The 21990-nt window shown below is 36.4% G+C and overlaps 1 protein-coding gene and 1 long non-coding RNA gene across 6 annotated transcripts in view; one reads left to right on the top strand and one right to left on the bottom strand.

Annotated features, from left to right (window-relative positions):
* Positions 1 to 318: 318 nt before the first annotated feature.
* Positions 319 to 5487, top strand: LOC131740052 (uncharacterized). 3 transcript variants are annotated; one of them, XR_009330675.1, is made up of 4 exons: positions 319 to 484; positions 1774 to 1856; positions 2551 to 2679; positions 3619 to 5487. It is a non-coding gene; the product is annotated as an uncharacterized LOC131740052 (long non-coding RNA). The 3 variants fall into 3 exon arrangements; XR_009330674.1 differs by lacking the exon at positions 319 to 484 and adding an exon at positions 1063 to 1386; XR_009330673.1 differs by lacking the exon at positions 319 to 484 and having other exon boundaries at positions 1400 to 1856.
* A 3314-nt stretch (positions 5488 to 8801) lies between these two features.
* The window catches only part of LOC117417303 (cytoplasmic protein NCK1-like), a 63527-nt gene continuing 50338 nt past the window's right edge, over positions 8802 to 21990 (bottom strand). For all 3 annotated transcript variants that reach the window (XM_034029351.3, XM_034029352.2, XM_034029353.2), the window contains 2 exons: positions 14012 to 14730; positions 8802 to 12782 (listed from right to left, as the gene is read on the bottom strand). In XM_034029351.3, the coding sequence (XP_033885242.1) occupies positions 12588 to 12782; positions 14012 to 14730 (914 nt within the window). In that variant the 3' untranslated portion in view covers positions 8802 to 12587. The remainder of the gene's footprint in view (positions 12783 to 14011; positions 14731 to 21990) is intronic.

Below are 21990 nucleotides of genomic sequence, written 5' to 3'. Positions count from 1 at the left end.
AAACGACGCAAGACAGTATAAACCAATCTGTGTAGAACAAGGCAGTGTGGTCAAAGCCGCATAAAGGTTACGTTCCTCCAATCAAATTCACAGGGCGGGAATTATAAAGACGTGCTGTGTACCGTAATCTCGCAAATAAACGCGTAGGTTTACTTTAGTGCGCTTATAAACGAGATTACCACACGTGTGTGTATGCGGGCCTATTTTAATAAAACAGTTAAAAAATAATCAGCGTCGGTTCCACCGCCTACCTAACTGCCTGCATTTCACAAAGTTCAACTGCAGGTGTTGTTTTTCAATATACTGTAACCCAGTGGTGTAGTCGAGGATATACGCAGGTAAACGGTGTTTACCTACTTCTAATTTGGGTGATATAGCGTTTACCCACTTCTCATATAAGGGGCTGATGTAGGACCTATACTTTTGCTGTGACCGGCGACGTGTCTGTATGTTGCTGCGCACGCTTTGGACCCTGAGAATACCGGTATATATTTTCCTGGATATTAATACTGCATAGCCACAGAGGTGTCAATCACCTGCTTTGCGTATATCAGTTTGGACGGCAGGGAAATCCTATTGGTTAAGAGAAGCAAAGAGCTAACTAGCATAGCCAATCGAGTGTGTTTTAAGACATGTAATACACGTCCACTGATTTTGATGAGAAGACGGTGCTTGCAAATCTTTTTATTATTATTATTATTATTATTATTATTATTATTATTAATAATAATAATTCTGACTGCATGTTAACAGCAATAAACATAAATCCCTACAACATAATTGAACTTGCTGTCTTAAAACTTGTAGAGACGGCATCATCTTTACAATACCATTTATATACATCAATATATATGGATTGATATTTGATACATATACATCAATGTTTGATGTATATAAATCAATATGTAGGGATTGATATTGGAGATTTTATATATGTATATATATGTCTTATATATGGATTAATGTTTGATATATGGATTGATGTTCGCTATATATGGATTGATGATTGTTGGTATATATACAATGTTGAGTTGGAGCAGGCACATTGTTAGTAAGCTCAGCGGGGTCCTGATACTTACTTTTGTAATACATGTAGCCTAACATTAGTTTAACCAAACCGTTATTAAAATTGTATATTTTTTAAATGAAAAAATAATAAATAATTAATATATACCGGTATAGTAGGCTTTCCGTTGGACTACTATTATAGTATTTGCATACTATTACGAATGAATATTGACGAACAGAAAATAAATAGCGACTAAGTGGATGCAAAAAATAAATACATAATAATAATAATACATAAGCATTTTATTAATTCTTATTATAATTATGCAATTGTATGATGCACATGGTAATTAAGCACCATTATTCATTTTAGCAAAGGTAAATACAGGAATTCTGTCTTGGCAATCTATAAACTTAACAAAGATAATACTGATAATGTAGTGATGTCAAGTAAAAAACAAATAAACAGCTGTAAAATGTAGTAACTGGGGGACAGTAAGCTTTTATGTAGGAGTCATGTTATAGTGATACTGGTTGTACATCAAGGCAGTCAGCGGCCAGTGTGTTTCCAGTGCATTCCTTGGCTTTGAATTGTGGCCCATGCCTTTTTCCACTGTCAAATCCGTGGGAACAAAATTTGGCGCTTTATTTCCCATGTAATTGTTGGAAAGGCACCAAGTTTATTGCACAACAATCATTTCTTAACTAAGAGCACATTGTTAATACTTGGTTGTTGTATTTTCCTTTATTTTGTGTATATTACAGGCTGTGATAACGGATTTGGGTTTGCTTTGGCAGTGCACTTCCATGCACTGGGGTTCACAGTGTTTGCAGGATGCCTTCAGAAGGTAAGCTGGCAAGCAGGTATAGCATTGTTCTGTTAAGCCACTTAACTAGTCTTTGTTATGATATATATATATATATATATATATATATATATATATATATATATATATATATATATATATATATATATATATATATGTAAAAAGGGTTCATCCTTTGGAAACGCAACTCATTTAAAACAGAAAGTTCATTATCTGCAACTGAATTAATATAACCTTCATCAAGCCTCCAGTGTTAATACACAGAACTGCGCTTACAGTACGGAAGTGTCTGTTTGGTTTTAATTTACTGTAAATCAAACAGATACATGGATAAAAGTAAAGGAGAGGCTGGGATTAAAATGTCACCATAGCGCTACAACATTCTGCATTTCCGAAGCCAGCAAATCAAATATCTGCACATAATGTACAAGAATATGTTTATTGGAATAGCAGACATATATGCTAATGATTAACCATTATAACTGCTCCATGAAATAAAGGAGGTTTCAGTCTTCATGCTTATCCATTAGTTCCCAATTCAGTGAGTGGTTTGTGACATGCACAACACTTCACCTTGGAAAGTGCAACTGGAGCACCAGAAGGGGGAGGGGGGGAGTGTACAGAAACAAAAAAAAACAGAACTTGTCTCATTGCTAGTTTTCCCCCTTCTAAAGCGAAGTGTAGTTAGCCAGGCTGATGTTTTTTGTTTCTATAGCAGGAGAAGGACTGGGGCGTGTGAGCTGGAAAGCACGAAATCGGACAGGATGAAGGTTGTGCAGCTGAACGTGTGCAGTGAGGAGGCTGAGGTCGTGTGTGAGGAAACACTTACAGGAAACTGAGACAGGTAAGGGAGCGCACGTTTCTGAACACGCCACCTTCCATGAGCAGGCAGAATTCACCATGCTTTCTGGCTCTATATTTCAATTCGAGGTACGTTACTTAATGTACAAACAACAGAAACAAGAAATGGAAAGTTTTAAAAAACAATTTTTAGGAGCTCATGGTATGTATTGCAATTTTTTTCCATCATGTGTACATTTGTTAATTTATAGTTGAAAATGACCCTAGTCAAATACACCAACCAGCAGAAACACAGACAATGGAAACCAGCCAGTGGTGTTTTATGCAAAACTTTTAAAAAATGTAGAAACATAAAAATTATTAGTTCTACATATTTCCTGTGTCCCGACAATAGTAATGTGAGTAAAAATATGAATACAAGGGAAACTAATAATTTTGTGAAATTTTTAGAACTTCCAACCAATATTTATTTACTTTAGTATGAGTTTTAATGACGCTTCTACTTTTAATAACTCATTGCTGCCATCTGCTGTTTAATTTCTGACAGTTGCTTCTGTTGGATGGGAGACATCAACCAACCTTTTGATAATTGTTTCCTCAATAAAGCATTTACGTGTTGACACAACAGATAACAGAGTGGAGGAGGAATAACATCATGTAAAGGAGTCTGGTGGGAGCAGGAGAGCTGGTAGCTGTTTCTACTTGTACTATGTGTGATCATGTTCTTGCAAGAGCTAGTCCTATTCACAAAGCTTTATTATGAATGAAATCAAGTTTGGTATTGTTCATGATCTCTCCAGGTCTTTCGGTGTTGGACTAAAGTGCTATAAAGTGCTATAAAGACAAGAAAAAGTTTTCTTGGTGATCGACCACTTCACTTTTAACAGCATTCTCTGTTAGTACATGTTTTGTGCCCTCTCTGTCTTTCTCTCTGTAAGGACCAGGTTTTTATTAAGACTCAACAGTTGTTCCTTGTTTCCAGGCAGGGTGGTAAACATCGGCAGCATGTTTGGAAGAATGAGAAACTCGTCTCGCTCCCCATACTGTGTGTCCACGTATGGTGTGGAGGCCTTTTCAGACTGCCTGAGGTACCTATCCTGTTAAAGCAGCCGGTACTACTGTATGACTCAAACTCTTCTAACAATGTGATGTGTGGAAATGATTATTTATAATCCGCTCAGGTGATCTGCATAGATGGTGATAAATAATTGTTGCCTTTTGTGAAATGCTATTGGTGGGGTCACCACTTAAAAATGCATTATTATTATTATTACAACTCAGCCTTTTCCATAATCACTTTCAAAGAATTAAAACATGTTAATTGAAACTAATTGTCAATGGAGTTCATTCTTTATTGCAGAAGCACACATCGTGTCCTTCAGAAATAAAAAAAAGCTCTGTTTTTTTAGTGTATGCTGTAGTTCAGACCTATGTTCTGCCATCTGTAAGTAAGCACGAAGCTTGTCAGAAACATTATTTCTGAGATTATTTTTGAGGTTAGGAAAAGGCAGATCTCTATGCAGCTCCTTATCTAGGTAAAAAAGTTATACAGAATAATACTTGAAATTTAAATAACAAAAACTGCCTGCTTAAATATCGTACACGCTAACCTCAAATAATCTCAGAAATAATGTTTCTGACAAACCTCATGCTGAATTACAGATGGAAGAAAATAGGTCTGAACAAAGCTTTCTTTTATTTCTTCATCTGAAGAACCCGATGCTATGGTTACATGACATGCTGGACCTACTTGACAAAACAAAACAACATTAATATGGTCTTACTTAGGCTGGTGATTTATAATGACAAAGACTTGAAATGTCACATTTTTCAAATTTTGCCAGTTTTTCATTAAGTATATGGAAAACGACAAAGCGGCATGTAATTCAGTATGTTAAAGTAACATTATTCAGATGGTTTCATTCAACTTTATGAAGCAAAATTAGTTAATTCTATAGGGTGATGCAAAGCTTTTGGCCATAGCTGTACTACATAACTTAAGTTACACATTTCCTAAATGCTTAATCCAGAATCGCAGGTAATTGGCCTCAAGACAAAAAATGTGCTTTGTGGTTTAGCATAAAACAGAACGATTTGAACACTCATTATAAGTTTTGGCTGTGTAAGTTTTGTTGTACAGCTATGACCAAAAGTTTTGTATCAATAAAGTGTAGTGTAGCTTAGTACTAAGTAAGTTCACAGAGCCAAGGGTGACCAAGTTTCATGCCAAATTTGCACATTTTTTTGTGACAAACCAAAACTCTTTTAAGGGCATGTAACAGGGCGAGCAGCCCTCTACGTATTATTTATTTATTTATTTATTTTTAGAACGGGGTCTCCCCCTCCACCCGTGTTACTTTGTATTTGTTTATGATTTAGTTATTGTGTGTAAATGACGGCGAGCGCCGTATGTTTTGTTATTGTTTTGTTTAGTGACGGCGTAGCCGGTTGTTTGTTTCATACTGTTTGGTAGTGTGTATGGGAAGCCCCATCCACTATTATAAAAACCTTGTGCAGAAGGTGGCCATCTCCCGAATTAATTAAGTGATTAATTTGTTGCTAAATCAGGAGATGGTCATCTACATAAAAGCCTGCAGCTCTCTGTCCTCGGGGTGGGTGTATGAGGAGCGAGAGTGGAGAGAGTGAGGAGAGAAAAACAAAACTAAAAAAAAGATACAGGAACAGTGAAGGCTACAGCCCAGCCTGACCTGTACGGTTTATTTATACTTTGTGTTTGTGACTTGTTTTTGTTTTCCTGTTTTATTTTTGGCTCTGTGAGCAAGTGTTTCGTTTTGTTTAAACCTTTGATTTATTTTTGTATTTAAATAAAACGGTGCCACCTTTAACTGCAGTACTTGCCTGGTGTCAGTATTTTTCCCGTCCCTGCTTCCGTCTGCCGTCACCGCCTAGCCAGCCTGCCACAGGGCATTATTGGAATACTGTGGTCAGGTGACCTAAAGCAGACCTGAGCTGTAGTTTGAACTTATTGGAAAGCTTGTCATTGAAACAGTACATTTCAATTTTAGCTTTAGTAATTTAGACTTTATTAATAAGAAACAGCACTGAAAAATATTTTATTTTAAATGTTTGGGGAAAAAGGTATAATATGAACAACTATCCACCTGTGGCCTCCAATAATATTATAGTTGTTCTTGTAGTTTTTAGGTTAGAGTAGATCTAGTGGGATCTTTGGGCAGCTAACTATTGGCTCTGGATGGACTTCATGACAGAGCTCTGTGGTCTGACAATACATCATACACCAAAAGGATAGTACTTTTTAAAGGAAAATAGGAAAAATAATCCACCACATCAGGATTTCCCCAAATTACCACTATGGCATGAAAGGGTCTGTCATTTCTGGCAATTCTCTGTTTTTTAATTATTATTGCTTCTGTTCATAATACTGTTATTAATAGGGCACTATCAAACAAAACAAAAGACCTACAAGGGAAAATCCTATGTTCTTATTACAATATTTACTGTTCCGGATTTCTGATGCTAAAATGGAACATTAAGCCTGCATTTGGATTGATCTGATGATATGCTGTAAGTGCAATTACTGAAAAAATACAAAATAAAATGGTTTTATACAGTTCACTGAGTTAAGACAGTAAAAGAAATGACGACACCTGTTGCATGTGCTTCTGGGCTGATAATGTCTACACCAGCAGAAACTGTAATGGGTACTGCTACTGAACTTTCACATATAAATACACCAGACGCATTTGTAGTATAAAATTTAACTACAATGGTAAAACAGCCAGAATAAAAGATTCACAAAGCTTTTTATTCCATAGCATTATTATTCTTTGCTGTTTACTTCTTGTTTTGCAACATACAATTGTGTTTTCCTCCTGTCTGAAACAAACCTGGAGCTCATAACACATCGGCATGCTTTGTGACTCCCTCTATAATGTCCTGTACTGCTATCATAGAAGTGGTTAAAAATGGCTCTTCTGTACCACGTCTGTACAAACCCTACAGCGGAGATCTAAACACCAAAAGACAACAATATTGCATTTAGAAGAGTGAAATAAGGACTTGGAGCCCCAGGCCACCCTGAACAAGAACCCACCTGTAATAGAAATAAAATCTGTTGCTGATTTCAGAGGCAACAGATGTCCTTTCAAAGGGAATGAGCGCTCCCTCCAGTGATGACGTCCCATTCAAATCACTGAAATACACAGCTGCCTAACATTAAACACCTATTTATCTGCCCATGTAGTTGTCATATCCTGCAACTTGAAAGCAGTCTACTTTTGAGCTTCTGGGAATTAGAGGCTGTTCCAGTCTTTGATTTGGAAGTCTATACAACACTGTTACATACTTGCAACCCCAGCTGTAACAACAATCACATTGAACTAAATATACTCCTTAAGGAATGTAAACCTATTCATTATCTTTCATGCTGTCAACATGCATCCAAAAGCATGGTCCAAAATACATGTATATTTGTTTACATTCCACAAAAGAACAATGCTCAGGCTTTTTTTATTTTAGTGTAGGTTTATTTTTAATTTAAAGAACGTCACATTTTAGTAATTCATTACAGATATTGAGTTTCAACAGAGAATTCTTATCAAAAACAATTGTGGCAATACGTGTGTAACATCATTCAACGACTGAACCGTACCACGTGTCTGTTTTAAGAAGACACTTGTATATATGTTATGCTCAGGGTCATACAATTCTGCAAAAAAAAAAAAATCTCACCATTTTGTGTGGGCTCAAATCAAGCCTTACACATATATAACCACCTATGTTGCAGTCGTTGTACTACCTGCATATCAGAATTAAATAAATAAATAAATAAATAAATAACATGCTGAAATTAAATTTTACAATCGAGTATGACATACGGTATATAACATAGAACACTATGCCTGAATTGGCCACCAGAGGTCACTGTACATTACTAAGCATTTATTTGAGGCAAATATTAAGTTTGTTTTATGCATGGAGGAATCCACATGCAAATCAATATGGATGTCTGATTAGCAAGAGATCTGGATTAGTAATCCAATTCTGAATGGAATTGGATGGTCATGGGTAGGGTATAGAAGCAGATGGGTGGTGATTTATAATCCTGTCCCCTGAAACAAATCTGCAGGCATACCCTGGATACCGACATCTGCCAGAGTTGTGTGCCAAGATACCCGTATGCTTTCCACGGTGTTGTGTAGTTACCTCTTCATGGCTCATGAATATTAAAGAACACATTCCCCTCATAGTTGAAAACTGTGTGTACAGTATATAGTGCCTGCAAACTCCCTTTGAGTAAATGCTTAACCTGCTTTATATGGAACATTGAATTTATGCTAGAACATGAAAACTGTTTGAATATTATACAGATTTACATGACTGGGTTTTTGCAGTACACTATTGGTAGTTCAGTATTCCAACAGAGGGGGTGTTACTGCAATTATATGTCAACAACAATAAAGAATGTGCATTTTATTACGGTTTGTTTTTATATTTATGATACATTTTAATTGATGCTTGGAAAATGCTTTGTAAATAATGAAAAAGAAGGTCTCTTCAGACCCCCTCCACTATACAATATACTGTACAATACAAAATACACACACACACCTCATGTGTGTACATTCTGATCTCTGGTAGTTTATCAGGAATTACTGACCACTTTATAATTCAGATTTCTAGATTTACAACTGTTGTTTTTTATAAAACTGTGAAGGCTGGAGATTAGCCTTAAAATCATAGCTAAACAGAGATACAGCTCCTCATCTAGCGTAAATACAGTGCCTTAATTTTAGTTTTTCCATTCTACCTATTTGACTGAATAGTTTAACTAGTCGTTAGCCCATTACACTTTAAGCAAGCAATAACAATATAAACAGGTTAAGGTGTTCACTTAGGGGTAAGAAGTTACAGATATCTGACAAGATCACCATTCGACAGGGAGCCAGCATACTGAGCCTTTTATAAACCATTTGTCACATGACTTAATCTACGAAAGATTCTGGAGTGCCCCAAGCAATGCTTTATTTGAAAGGTTTTAAGAAATAAATAAAATAAACTTCCTGCATGCAATTTATGGGTGCAATTATCTATTTTGAGGAAGATTTCTACACACACACACACACACACACATATATATATATATATATGAATGCTATAGAAAAAACACACCAAGAAACAAAACAGAGTTAATGACTTTATTATGTTCTTTATATGTCTAAGAAACTTTGTCGTAAAAAAAAAAAAAAATCACAAGTGAAGTTTATTCCCCTCCTTTAACAGCAAAAATACAATACATTAATTTCACAGTATAGGCCACATCACTCCATTGCACAAGATGAATATTCTACATTTTAATGACATTTGCAATGTTAAGATATTACACTTCATAATCCTTTTAGTTGTCCAAGATCGTTCTGAATTTGGCAAAGATATTTGAAAAAAAGACAAGAATGTTCTCCTAAAGTTAATATGCTGTTGAACATGTACAGTAGATTACTCTTCCTGCAGTATAGAAGCTGGCTGACTTCTGGTTAATCCATTAAAATGTAAACGTGAGCTTCTGAGGTGACAAATTCTTTACCTGGAATAATTGGAGATGTGTGGCACACCATTTCTGTAATAAAACCACTCTCTACATCAGGGATATTATTATTAAAGACAAATATAATTAGCAATCCCCTGTTTATACAGCAATCACAACTGTGACAGTAAATAACAGAATTGTCTAAGGAAATACACATCAGAAAATAAATCTAAACAAAGTCACTTGATCCTATACACAACAGCTAACCTTTAAAAGGTAAATCAAGCATCGATGTCACCTAGACTAAGATAAAATAAAGAAATAACCTTTAAAACAAGGATTATCAAATCACAATAGTTATACTGCAATAGGTATTAAAAACACATGCACTTAACTATTTAAATGCATCAAAGACACAATAAAATAGTAATAATACAAAATAAAAAAATGTAAAAAGCCCCAGCAAAGCAAATGCCATGACCAGCATACACACCCACAACACGGTGCATGCTCTTAAATAAGGCGTTCAGCAGAAACATTGCAAACACTGGCAGCACCAGGGATTTAGAACAGCTACATATTCTAATATCTCAATATTCTATTAAGAGTGTTCTCTGGGATTCTCTATTTCTTCTTTTATCATTATCTGCAATAGCTTCTGAAAACACTCCTCAAGGTTGAAATGCTGAAGAGATGGGAATGAAGATTAGGGTTGGGCTGTGCACTGAATCCCATAGGTAAAGCATTGTGCACTGACGCCTGCCAGGATAGATATGCTTCTGCACCTCGATTCCTCATAATAACCTTTGAGGAGTCTTTTCAGGTTTTTTTTGCTGGAACAGCAAGCAAGGCAAATACTGATTTAAGCAGAAACATCAAATCATTCAAAACATGTGTATTACGATATTAAATAAATCAGGCTGCAAAATAAATAAGGAACATGTAGATGGTGTATGGCACCACTGCAAGCTTTGGTTTCTCACAGCTAAGGCACATGTTTAAAACAGCCTAGGCATTCTCACATTATTTGGCCACTGAGAGCAGACACCAATTCTTTCTTGGTTCAATTTTAGTATAATCCAGAAAAGGGAAAAGACATACAAGCAAACATAAGCCCCTTTAAATTTATTCATCATTTAATTTATTTATTTATTCATTTTAGAAGTGACAAACTCCAGCAGCTACTGTTAAGACATTTAAAAGGAATCCTAGTTGCAATACAACTCTCTCACTCAGTTCCAGGGACTGTACCATTTCTTGTTCAGAGTTTCCATCCTCATCTACCTTCACATACCCATAATATGCCAGGACATAAACCCTGGTCCCCATGTAAAGTACAACTTACTGACAACTTCCTGACAGAAACAAAATGTGTAAAACTAGACAAAGGAGCTGGAAATCATAACGTCTCAACCACAAAGTTCACAGCCTATCAAAGCAATTAAAATCGAAAAACAACTTTCAAATTTATTCACCCACACATTTGCATTAAAAAACAAAATAGGTTGATTAAATATTTATATAATTAAGGTTTTCCAGCTAAGACAGTTAATGTGCACATGATACAAATATTATAAAAGATCTTGAGGACTGGTTATACACTAATCTCCTGTGACTGCATACAAATCCTTCCTCATAACTGAGGATCAGTACAGCTTTTTTGCTAGGTACCCAGAAAGCCTTGTCAAGTTAACAGATATCAGTATGCAAACATGGGGGCTATGTATTACCAAAACAGAAGTGAATTAAATGCTAAGAAGAGATCAATAATTTGCTTTGGTGTATAGTCTTAAGGAACAAGTTGTTTTGTCTTCTTGCTGTATAATACGCTAGTGGTTTCTATATCATTGCTTGGCTTTATTTCCCATCACCCAAAATATATTTTAAAAACAAAAAGTCCAGCTTTTATAAATCTCCTAGGTGACCTTGGCTATGATACTTTTATCTCAGCTAACAATGTCACCTTGGGAAAAATTGATTCCAGCGAAACTTCAGGAGGGGAGGAGTGGTTGCATTTATCTTGGAAAGTTAAAGATAATTTAGATTAGAACAATTAGATTATAATATTTTAAAGTATATATGCAGTAAAAGGATAAATACTACAGCAGTACTACCACTACACAAGCTTAACATCTCTAATCAATCTTCTCAAAAGAGATACTTGATGCACTTGCTACTATTTCTGTGATGCATGCTTGCTGCCAATTCAAACTGGGAAGAAGCCCACTTTACTGAATATACAGTTTAGCTCAACTAAAATGTTCAGTTCTTTGAACCTTAAACAGAGCAGCATATGGTTGCAATAAATGAAGTTGTTCTTAAACCCATCTAGTGATTCAGAACATTGTCGTCCATTTCTGCAGTCATTATGCCTTGTGAAAAGATGTTCTCTTGTGAAGCAGTCCCATGTAAAATAGTCCATCTGCAGTCTAAATGCAGAAACAGATATGCAATAGAGCTCTGTTACAGTTGCACCTCAAAACAAATTGTTCTGAGATTTACTTTTGTATCCACAAATGCTAGATTATAGTAAACACTGGTACAACAGTTTAATGCTCTTCATTAGTACTTGCAACATTGCAGATCTGTGTACACAGCTAAGAAAGACACCTTCACGCAAAACAGCTGACCAATAAACTAAACAAATATAATTTTATTTATAGCTGTACATTTGTATTTTCAGTACAAGACACTGAACTATTTAATTAGTTGTCCTAGGGTGGTCTGTTTGTACAGTTATACTTTTGGTTTCTTCCTGTCTTGCATCTTAAACTGTTAAATGACAGCCTGTATATAAATAAAAGCACATACTACCCAATTGTACAGCGCATTTTAGCAATGCCATCTTTGTGTTGACAACTGAGGCGAACACAGAGAAAACTGTTTGTTCTTTCTTTTTTTGGCATGTTCCAGACTGCAAAGTGGTTTAGTGTACTGTACTTCTAATTAAATTCAATTCTCACATCATTTCTTAAATTAAAATAAACAAATTGTCAGCAAAACTAAAAACAGCATAATAAGAAAAGGCAGGCTTGTCAAGGTTAAGCACAAGGGGGATCAGGCCGCAATTACACTCAAGACTACTTTATTATTGATTATTGGTCATTTACAGGTGTAGATTTGTTGAAATACCAAAACTGAAATTGTGTCTTCTATCTGTGGAAATTAACAAAAATATACTATAGCTTTAAAATGACTATCATAAAAGGGCTTTTCAGGGCCAAAGAATCACATTAGAAAAGGAGCGTTTTAAAATAGGAAGATATATTAACAAAAAAATTGGTATAAGCTAAATAACTGTTGTAGTCAATGTACATACATACCTATGACCTAAAAACATGAATTGAACATTATCCGTCTTTTTGTTACATAGCGTCCACAGTAATTTTGTTCTTTACCACCAGCTGGTCGCAATAAAGTATCCAAGTTTCTTTTTCTGGTGATCAAGACAAGGCCTTAACGAGGTACAGTTTATCTCCCTGTTCGCTGGTAAAAATGGGTGCCTTTTTGTAATGTTCCACCAGCTCTTCCATAGAATCGAATTTGCGCTGTCCAATGCAATAGAGGCCATCCTTTAGCTGCACCTTGAAATGCTTATTTTTGCCTTGTGCTTTCAAAGAGATTGAGAAGTCATTTGGCTAGAAAAGAAAGAAAGAACATTAAATATAAATTAATAAAAAAAACTCAAGACAACAAATACCGAAATTCTGTAGTTACTGTTACCATGGACACAGAAATACAAGTGTAACTGGAGCGAGACAATCACTGTTTAAAAATAAAAAAGGAGAGTTAAAATGTTTGACAAGTTTCTTTATGCCTTTAAGATAACATTTCCATGGCTTGCCTCTTTCAACATGCTGGGGTTAGTTTAAACCATAGTGGTGGTATGAGAAGAATTAAGCCAGTGATCAAAGACATGGAATGCATAAGAAACGGTGATGTAATCTTTAATATACAGTTCAAAAAGCACACAAAAGCAAATGTGTACACAGTGTTTGGTAGTGCTCAGAGAATGTTATCCTTTCATCGCTTTTAAACAAATATGAGAATGGGAATACGTCATGCACACATTGCAGAAGGTTTATGCCAGGGGTCCCAAAAGTACACCAATAGATTAAATGTACTTTTCCTCCGACACCACAGTACAGTTCTCTTCATTGACTGAAATTCAAACCACCACCCTGGAAAAACTGGAGTGGGAGTACAGGAAGTGGCTGCTCAGCTCAAGACCCCTGTCCCTGATTACGCTCACATTGCTCTAACCACACTGCTTCTAATTTACTTTATATCTTCATCCATTTAGTATGGACATTCACAGAGCCCATCACTGCTATCGTCTCAGAGCTAGCTGATTTTACTTTGAACTCCAATCGACCCATCTATTTAAGTTAAACAGTATTCCCCTAAAGCAGCTATGGCTGGAACCATTTCTGAAATGTATATTCTTTTTAAGGATATCATTGTCCATTTACACTTAAATTACGATGTATCCAGGTTGTGTTATGTAACTGCATTCACGTTTAGACATGTGAATGTGCAGCTTCTGTTTTTCGTAAACAAGATATATATTACATGAGCAGGTTTTTCCAGGTTAACTTTTAATCAACCATTGTGGTTCCACCCTTTATGGGAGCAACTGTATTACTTATTTGGTTAAACACACTGACCACTGTATCATGTGAGGCATGGGTTCACCAGGCCAGCCAGAAGCCGTATCAGACACCTTGGCAGTTCACTCAAACATTCAAAAACAGCTGGTAGCTGAAAGTATCACAGGTACAACCAGCTGAAACCATTATCCTCCTAACCATTTTAACTGACCTACAATTCTCTCTAAATCATGTTACAGCCCACTCATTCAGCTTACCGAGGACTCGCTGTCTCGAATGAGGAAATCTCCTTCTTCCCCCCTCTCATTCAAAGCCATTTCCGCCTGATGTCTTGTTACTTTCCCATAGTACCATGGCTTGCCTGCAAACTTCCCGCTGGTGGCCGGCACTATGTAATCGCAGTCCGGTGGGGGGGGCCCGGCGCTATTTGGAGAGTTCTGAGAATTCTGAATCACATTCACATAGTTCTTTGGCACCAGCCCCACTTGGCCATCGCTTTTCCTGCACTTCCACCACTCTGGGTCATTCTCTGGCTTCTCGACAACATCCATGATCTCGCCCTTCTCAAAGTTGAGCTCCTCGTCATTAGAGGAGCTGAAGGGGTAGAGGGCTTGCACCACGTGCAACACACGGCTGCTGTTGGCATTATGTACCACGGCAGCCAGCTTTTCAGTCAGTGAGCTCACAGGGTCTCCAGACGAGCCGTCAGAATCCTCCACCACGTAGTTGGAGGGGAACCACCCCACGTGTCCATTGTAGCCGCCCCTCCACCAACCATCGCTGCACTTCTCCATGACTATGACCTTCGTCCCCTTGACCAGTGAAAGCTCGTCCTCCCGCTCGGCTGCGTAGCTGAACTTGACTAGCGCTGGCAGGTTGAGGTCATAGAGCCGCTCGCCGTTGTCCGAGTAAAAGTCGGCATCTGCGTTTGAAGCCGTGTCTCTCATGCTGGTTTTCCGCTTCACTTTCCCAATTCCTGGAATAGATAATAAGGATATAGTTAGCTCTGTTTCTTTTGTACGATTGCTTGTATGGTGGAATGCATAGAAGTATGCAAAGGGGTACTTAAAGGAACACAAAAACAAGTAATATTTAAAATCCTATTTAGCTACAACTCGCATGACTATTCCTACCATTTTAATGAATTTTTACAAGCTATTTTTCTTAGGTTTTTTTTCAAAATGTAGAAATAAAATACATTTCGTTTTTTTTATATCATCCTGCACATATAGTCACGACAGTGTGGTGGCAGCAGCAGCCTTGTAAAATTACTGCCAAAAAAAGGGTTAATTATCTTGTACAATACTCACAAATCGAACTTGATAGATAATTATATATTACAGTCTACGTCGACCGAGCACAAAACTAAAATCAAAGCTTTAGATCTTTATCATCTGGAAGCACTATTAGGTCCATCTTAATGTAATGAGACGCACCCACCAGTTTACCGTCACAATGAGTTTTCAATCATTTAACCACAGAGATTACTTTGGTCTTACAAGTTGGATCTGCCCAATAACACCACCAGGAGGAATTGCTTACTTGTTCCGAATCAACATTATTATTATTATTATTATTTATTTCTTAGCAGACGCCCTTATCCAGGGCGACTTACAATTGTTACAAGATATCACATTATACATTATTTCACATTATACAGATATCATATTATTTTACATTACCCATTTATACAGTTGGGTTTTTACTGGAGCAATCTAGGTAAAGTACCTTGCTCAAGGGTACAACAGCAGTGTCCCCCACTGGGGATTGAACCCACAACCTTTCGGTCAAGAGTCCAGAGCCCTAACCACTACTCCACACTGCTGCATGGTTGGAAACAGCCCAATACATTTCCCCCAATGACTAAAGAGCAAACTGTAATTGTATGTTGTTATTGTGTAAAATTGCCAAGTCACCATACCCAGAAAGCAATGCACAGAGATGACCAGGACTTTTAGTTCCCTTCATAAATTAATTTATTAAACTCTAAACTTTTTGCATAGTCTGTCAAGACCGAATTAAGAACAGTTAAATACCATCATGCCAAATGAAATGATTTCGCTGGTATGGTCTCAATACAGCACGTGCTCTCAGAGATTAACTCTAAAAACAAGGCAATGTATTTCAACTATTTGTATAAAAAGTTTTATTTAAATGCATGCAGTCTCAAAAAGCATTAAATGCAAGTTACAGCGTGATGTTAAGGCTTATTGTTCTGTCAGTTTTTATTGTTAGGCAATTGTAACTAAATCCTCTCTGATTCAACCCGTTGCATCATGTCACCCAGGAAACTCCCTCACAGTTCATCTCTATCCAGCAAGTCAAATCCAAATATTTACTTTGAATGCAACAGGGCAATGACAACAGATCTGGGTAAACAGCTTTAGCAGACTGTAGAGTCAGCATCTGCAGCTTGGGACATCACTTCTGCATGGAAAATAAATAAAACAACAGTGCGAGGTTTGCTTTCGCAAGTTTGGCTCTGTAGTGTACAATTACACGGGAGGTGGGGGTGCTAATCTGGAGCCCAATGTGTGTTTTTTGTGTGCTTGTTTTAATAGATTTGTCTGGTTTTGTTTAGGTGGGAGAAAGATTCAACTGGAACCACACAACAGTATCTGTGTGAAAAGGTTCCTAAAAAAAGATGCGCAGACCATCACTGAACTGTTCAAAAAGTCTAGAGTGCTTAGTAACGAATACTTCATTGCTGAAATGTTTAACTTCTTGGAGGCTGTGTGGTCCAGAGGTTAAAGAAAAGGGCTTTTAACAAGGAGGTCCCCGGTTCAAATCCCAGCTCACTCACTGACTCACTGTGTGACCCTGAGCAAGTCACTGAACCTCTTTGTGCTCTGTCTTTCGGGTGAGACATTGTTTTAAGTGACTCTGCAGCTGATGAATAGTTCACACACCCTAGTAAGGATAAAGGCATCTGCCAAATAATAATAATAATTTTAATGTTAAAGGGTGCTTCTAGCTCAGTTGACAGGACACTGGCACAATCCTAAGAAAGAATAGTCCAGATACTGTGGTCAACCTCTCAAGGAAAGTGTGGAAGATTAAAAGGGTAGGTTGGGATCCCAAAACCAGCACTTAAATTAGCACCAAATAAAACAGAACCTAAAATAAACATGTATGTGCACTTTTATGTACAGTAAGTGAATATGCCAAACATAAAACTGGAGGCTTTAATCCTAAACATATTGGGTGTATTTGGTTTTGACCTACACATCTTAAAACTTAAAAATCAAGCATGTGGTCCACATGCAAAAGTACATTAAGACAGCCTTTAATTACACCGAACCCCAGTGACCAAAGTAACTACAGCTGGAATGCAAGCACACCCAACACAGCTTTAGTGCTTTGTGAAGAAGTTCAAACTCTACTTGAGTGCACCAGGAACTGTAAGGCTCAAAATGCATGGCCAGTCGCAGAGTTCTGATTCAATACTAGATCTCCTGGCTCATAGTTTTCACCAGGCTGCAGGTACGTTTAAAAGGCAGGAGCTCTAAAACACCATCAACTTTACATTTAAAAAAAAAAAAAAAACAAACAAACAAAAAAAACAAACAAGCACACACCTTGACAGGGATAAAAACATTACAATGATCAATCCTCTGAAGATTATAAAACAGTCCATACTCAAACATACATATTCAGTAGGTCAGCACACACAATATTAGACAACTATTGAGTCAACACGAATGTCTAACATTGCAGAGCAGGTCAACAATTATCATTGCAGAGTACAAGTGGTATTTATTTTCTAGTCTGGCTAGCCATAAAAGATTCTATCAATGCTGAGTGCAGGTACACATGACAGTGCCTCCCAGTCAGGGCTGGGCGTATACTCTGGACAGTAATACATGTTGTGTGATCTAGTGCGAGTAGTGTTCCATGTTTCCGGTTTATTCCGAATTTTCAAGAAAAATTACAGGATTTTTTGTTTAACTGGACGTCGGTTTTCACTGATTTATACCCGATTTTAGTCTCTTATTCAATATTTTTCTTGTACTATTTTCTAGTAAATACACAATATTTTGATTAAAATGCTGTTTTATTTTGACTCTGACATTGTAATAAGCAGCCCTACACCATATCCTAGGATACAGCAAACGTTTAGACGTTGGAGGATCAAATACAGTTCAAAGGGGTTCTCTGTCAAACACATTATCACCTGATCATGTTGGCCAATCAAAGTCTGATTATTGTGGCAATTGCTGGGCGTAGTAACTAGCTTGATCAAAAACTAACTTGAAATATAATATTTTTTGGTGGATGAGGAATGGAGAATAAAAGTAAATCAGTTTATGAATATTAAAAAAAAAAAAAGTTTCAAAGTATACAAAAAGAAAAAATAGCAGAAGTGGGTCAGATGACCGCAGGCTACGTGAGCTGGCAGAATGTGAGAATTTTTTTTTTTTTTTTGTGAGTGTGTTTTTGATAAATTTGAAATTAATTACTTCTTGTGGTGAATTATTGTGGTAACATTTACTATGTAATTACACATACTGGAGAACTGACTATTTTGAACTATAGCTAAGTAAAACAAAAAATGTAATTAAACTGGGTTAAAAACATAAATTCCTATCTTTTGTATAAAAAGTAACAGGATTTATTTATTTATTTTTTTTAATGAATATGTATGGTAATTATTTGTCCCTGGCTTCATCATACATGCCAGGGACATTATTAATCAGAAACAAGAACTGCTACGCATCATACTCCACATGTAAAATGTGTATACTGAGGTTCCCCCCTCCCCCCCCCGGATTTTTACCGATATTTCAATTAAAAACTATTTTTTTTTTACTGATTTTATCCCTATTTTAATATATGTAAAAAACTCTTTAGAACATTTTTTTAAAGCTAAAAACTGAAAACATTTTAGACTGTCAGATACACCTTAAAAACAGAGAGGCACAGATTAAAAACATGTAATTACAAAATGAGATTCCCTGCATTTACATTCATCTTCAAGCTATGCCATTCATTTTATCTCCATTATGTAATGTAGTGTGTATGTTTATATGCGAAATATTAGAAAGTAAAAAACTCTGGAGGTATACAGTATTTAATTAGATCATAAAGTTATGTCAATTATATAACACAAAAATAAGTTGGCGGATAGTGCAGAATTAAGTATAACTATGGTACATTATCAGAGACTGTTACTTATGGAGAAAAGGAGTCTCTACTAACCTAAGTCTAGTACACATTTTCATAAGCCCTTTTTACAAACATCTCTTCAGACAGGTACAACAAATTTTAGACATCATAACGATAATAGTAGTAATAGAAATATAAAGACAAAAGACCAGTTGAAAGTCTTTTCTTAATGTATGCAAAGCGACATGTATAAATATCTTGGGTCATATTGGCCTGAGGCATTAACAACTGAACATCAAAGAGTTTATTTTCTGTTTATAAGTAAATAGGTTCCAGAAAGATCCTTAGCAGACAGGGGTAACATACAAAACTGGACAAAGTATATTCACTTTAATTATTTGATAAGAGAACTACAGTCTATAGATGACAGTCCAATAATACTATATACTGTAGCACAAAGCTGGTTAGACTGAATGACTGGCTTAAATTCAACTTAAAACACAAGAATAATATTTAAATCTTTGCCTCCATCTTACTATAGTAAAGGTTAAAGAAACAATGAATATTTGACTCTCAAATGTATATTAAAAAATACAGTTCTTATCTATTTAAGACTCAAATTACAAAAAACGTTTCTGGCAGATGCAAATTACAATGTGCAATGAAAGAGCAGAGAGCAGATTCCAAAGCAATTCTTCTTTTCAGGAGTCCAAGATCAGAGATGGATTGCATAAATTGTGTGACACACAAAAACCAGAAACAGTTAGAATTGTGGATTCCAAGAACTAGAATAAAGAACATTGATAACATTTACACAGTAACAAATATTCTGCAGCTTTATTATTATTATTATTATTATTATTTTAAATAATGTAGAAGCAGATAATTAGAAAATGCTGTTGATAGCAGAGACAGGTGCAGTCCTCCAGGCCAAACTGGCCTGCTCCAAAAGAAATAAAAACAGCATTTGCCCAATATTAAAATCTAATATGTGAAGCGTGGACCAATAATCCTACAAAAGCATTGCATATGTATTATATCAAAGCTGACTCAAATTACATTGCACAGTTCCTTGATATCATAGATCTTACAAAAACAAATAAAAAGACTATAAAATTGTAGCAATACCCCCCCCCCCCCCCCCAAACAGCTTGCACTGTCCAGCAATGCCTTGTATTTTGAAAGGCACATTTTAACCAAATGTTCCAAACCAGTCTTCTCTCTTATTGCCCAAGTGTTAGTATTTAGCTGAACTAACATCCTGATTTCCTCTTTGACATTGATATGCATCTACCTTAAAGCCAAACAGCATTTACAATTTTGAACAGAAAAAATTGAACAGAAATCAGGATTACATTTTCATTGAAAACTTTTTCATTTCCGATTCCAGAGACAGTATTGCCCCACACCCCCCAAAACATTTGACCTGAAATCAGATTTGAGGCTGTTGGCATTAGAATTCATAGCTACAAGGCTTTTCCACTTTTCTTGTAAAGAAAATACACGAAGCACAAGAAAGTCATTTTTTTTTTTTTTTTTTTTTTTTATTATCATTGGGTATAGCAAGCCATTTCATTACAAAACTGCCAACAGGAGTTGCTGTATACAGTAATCCTCTCATCTCTCTCAGGAATGTTTTGCCAGGTATTAAATCTGTTTCTATGGGCTACTACAACAAGCATTTGGATTGCATTTTGTATTTTGTTTTAGACCATACAAGCATTAATTTGAGTTCTAGATGAAGCTTCATTATGAGTGGGCTAACACTGCCTGTTGGCTCTCCTAGGAGCATCTATACACTTGCATTGCTGGTACTCAACTTTTGCAGCAGCTTTGAGTTTTAAAATCACTCAAACAGGCCTCTACTGCAGCACCTACAGAACTGTACTGGTTTTGATTTCAAAAGTGATAAGGATACAGTTATATCTTTTTTTAAAATCAGGATTCCTGTTTCTTTTTGTTCTGTCAAAACTATTACTATGGAGGCAGGGCAACACCACGTTAATCAGAATTTACTTTTTTCTGCAATTTGTGTTCTTCGCTTGTTTATCAAAACAGACCTTTAAATTGCAATTGGAAAATGTTAACATTTACAGCAGTGATACAAACATTGAATCATCTTTGTACGATGAAGAAACAATTCAGTTCCACAGGCATTTGACAGAATAATAAACCAACGTCAGTCAACTTATTTCCAAAGGAAAGAGCTTTTCACTGGCTCACTGATCAGACCCGGTATTGATATTGAAAGACCTGCGCACACCATTACAAAACTGTCAGCAGCTAATACCAGATCACAGAAAGTATGAGGCAGGCATCATGTTCAAGTGGTCAATACAATACGCTGGACAGGGGATGATGAGGTCATGCATTGCCACTATTCAGAAAATAAGACAGAAACTAAAAGATGGAAAGCAGCATCAGCCTTAACCTTTGGGGGAGTTGTCTGGTGGCAGTAAACTCACCGTGCTTCAGCAGCCCTGACTGCTCAGACGCCCTGACAGGCCAGGAGGAGACCGGCCAGTCTTGGCCTAGTCTGAAGTGTTCAGTAGCTTGGCAACATTCAGGAGAGATTATCGTTTATTTTAAACTTTATACCGTAAATGTCTTTCAAAACTCTCCCGTTGTCCTGTCTCCATCACATGGACACAAAACAAGACTGATCCAGCTTCAAGTCATGCAAAGGCAGCAACAGTTACTCAGCACATTTTAATCTCTTAACTTAAAAGCACCTCATAAAGCAAAGGGGAGTTTCACTCACATACAAGTGAAGCCCGGAAAGCCAATTAAGAGCTCAATAGCCGATTGTTTCATTTTCTTAAACAAGAAGGAATGAATCACCTAGATCACAATTGCTGGCTGGGGATGATTATCACAGTATTAAAGACTATTACTTATTTATTTATAAATAGCTTTTAAAGCCATGTAGAACACTGTTGCAGGAGCAAAGGTCATTCAAAATGATCTAGACAGCATTCAGAACTGGCAAATTACATTTAATAGAGAAAAGTGTAAGGTACTGCACGCAGGCAATAAAAATGTGCATTATAAATATCATATGGGAGATACTGAAATTGAAGAAGGAATCTATGAAAAAGACCTAGGAGTTTATGTTGACTCAGAAATGTCT

The sequence above is a fragment of the Acipenser ruthenus genome, chromosome 12 (genome assembly GCF_902713425.1).
Source record: "Acipenser ruthenus chromosome 12, fAciRut3.2 maternal haplotype, whole genome shotgun sequence".
NCBI classification, from domain to species: domain Eukaryota; kingdom Metazoa; phylum Chordata; class Actinopteri; order Acipenseriformes; family Acipenseridae; genus Acipenser; species Acipenser ruthenus.
The sequence above is the reverse complement of the archived record's forward strand: the minus strand, read 5'-3'. Positions and strand labels throughout refer to the sequence as shown.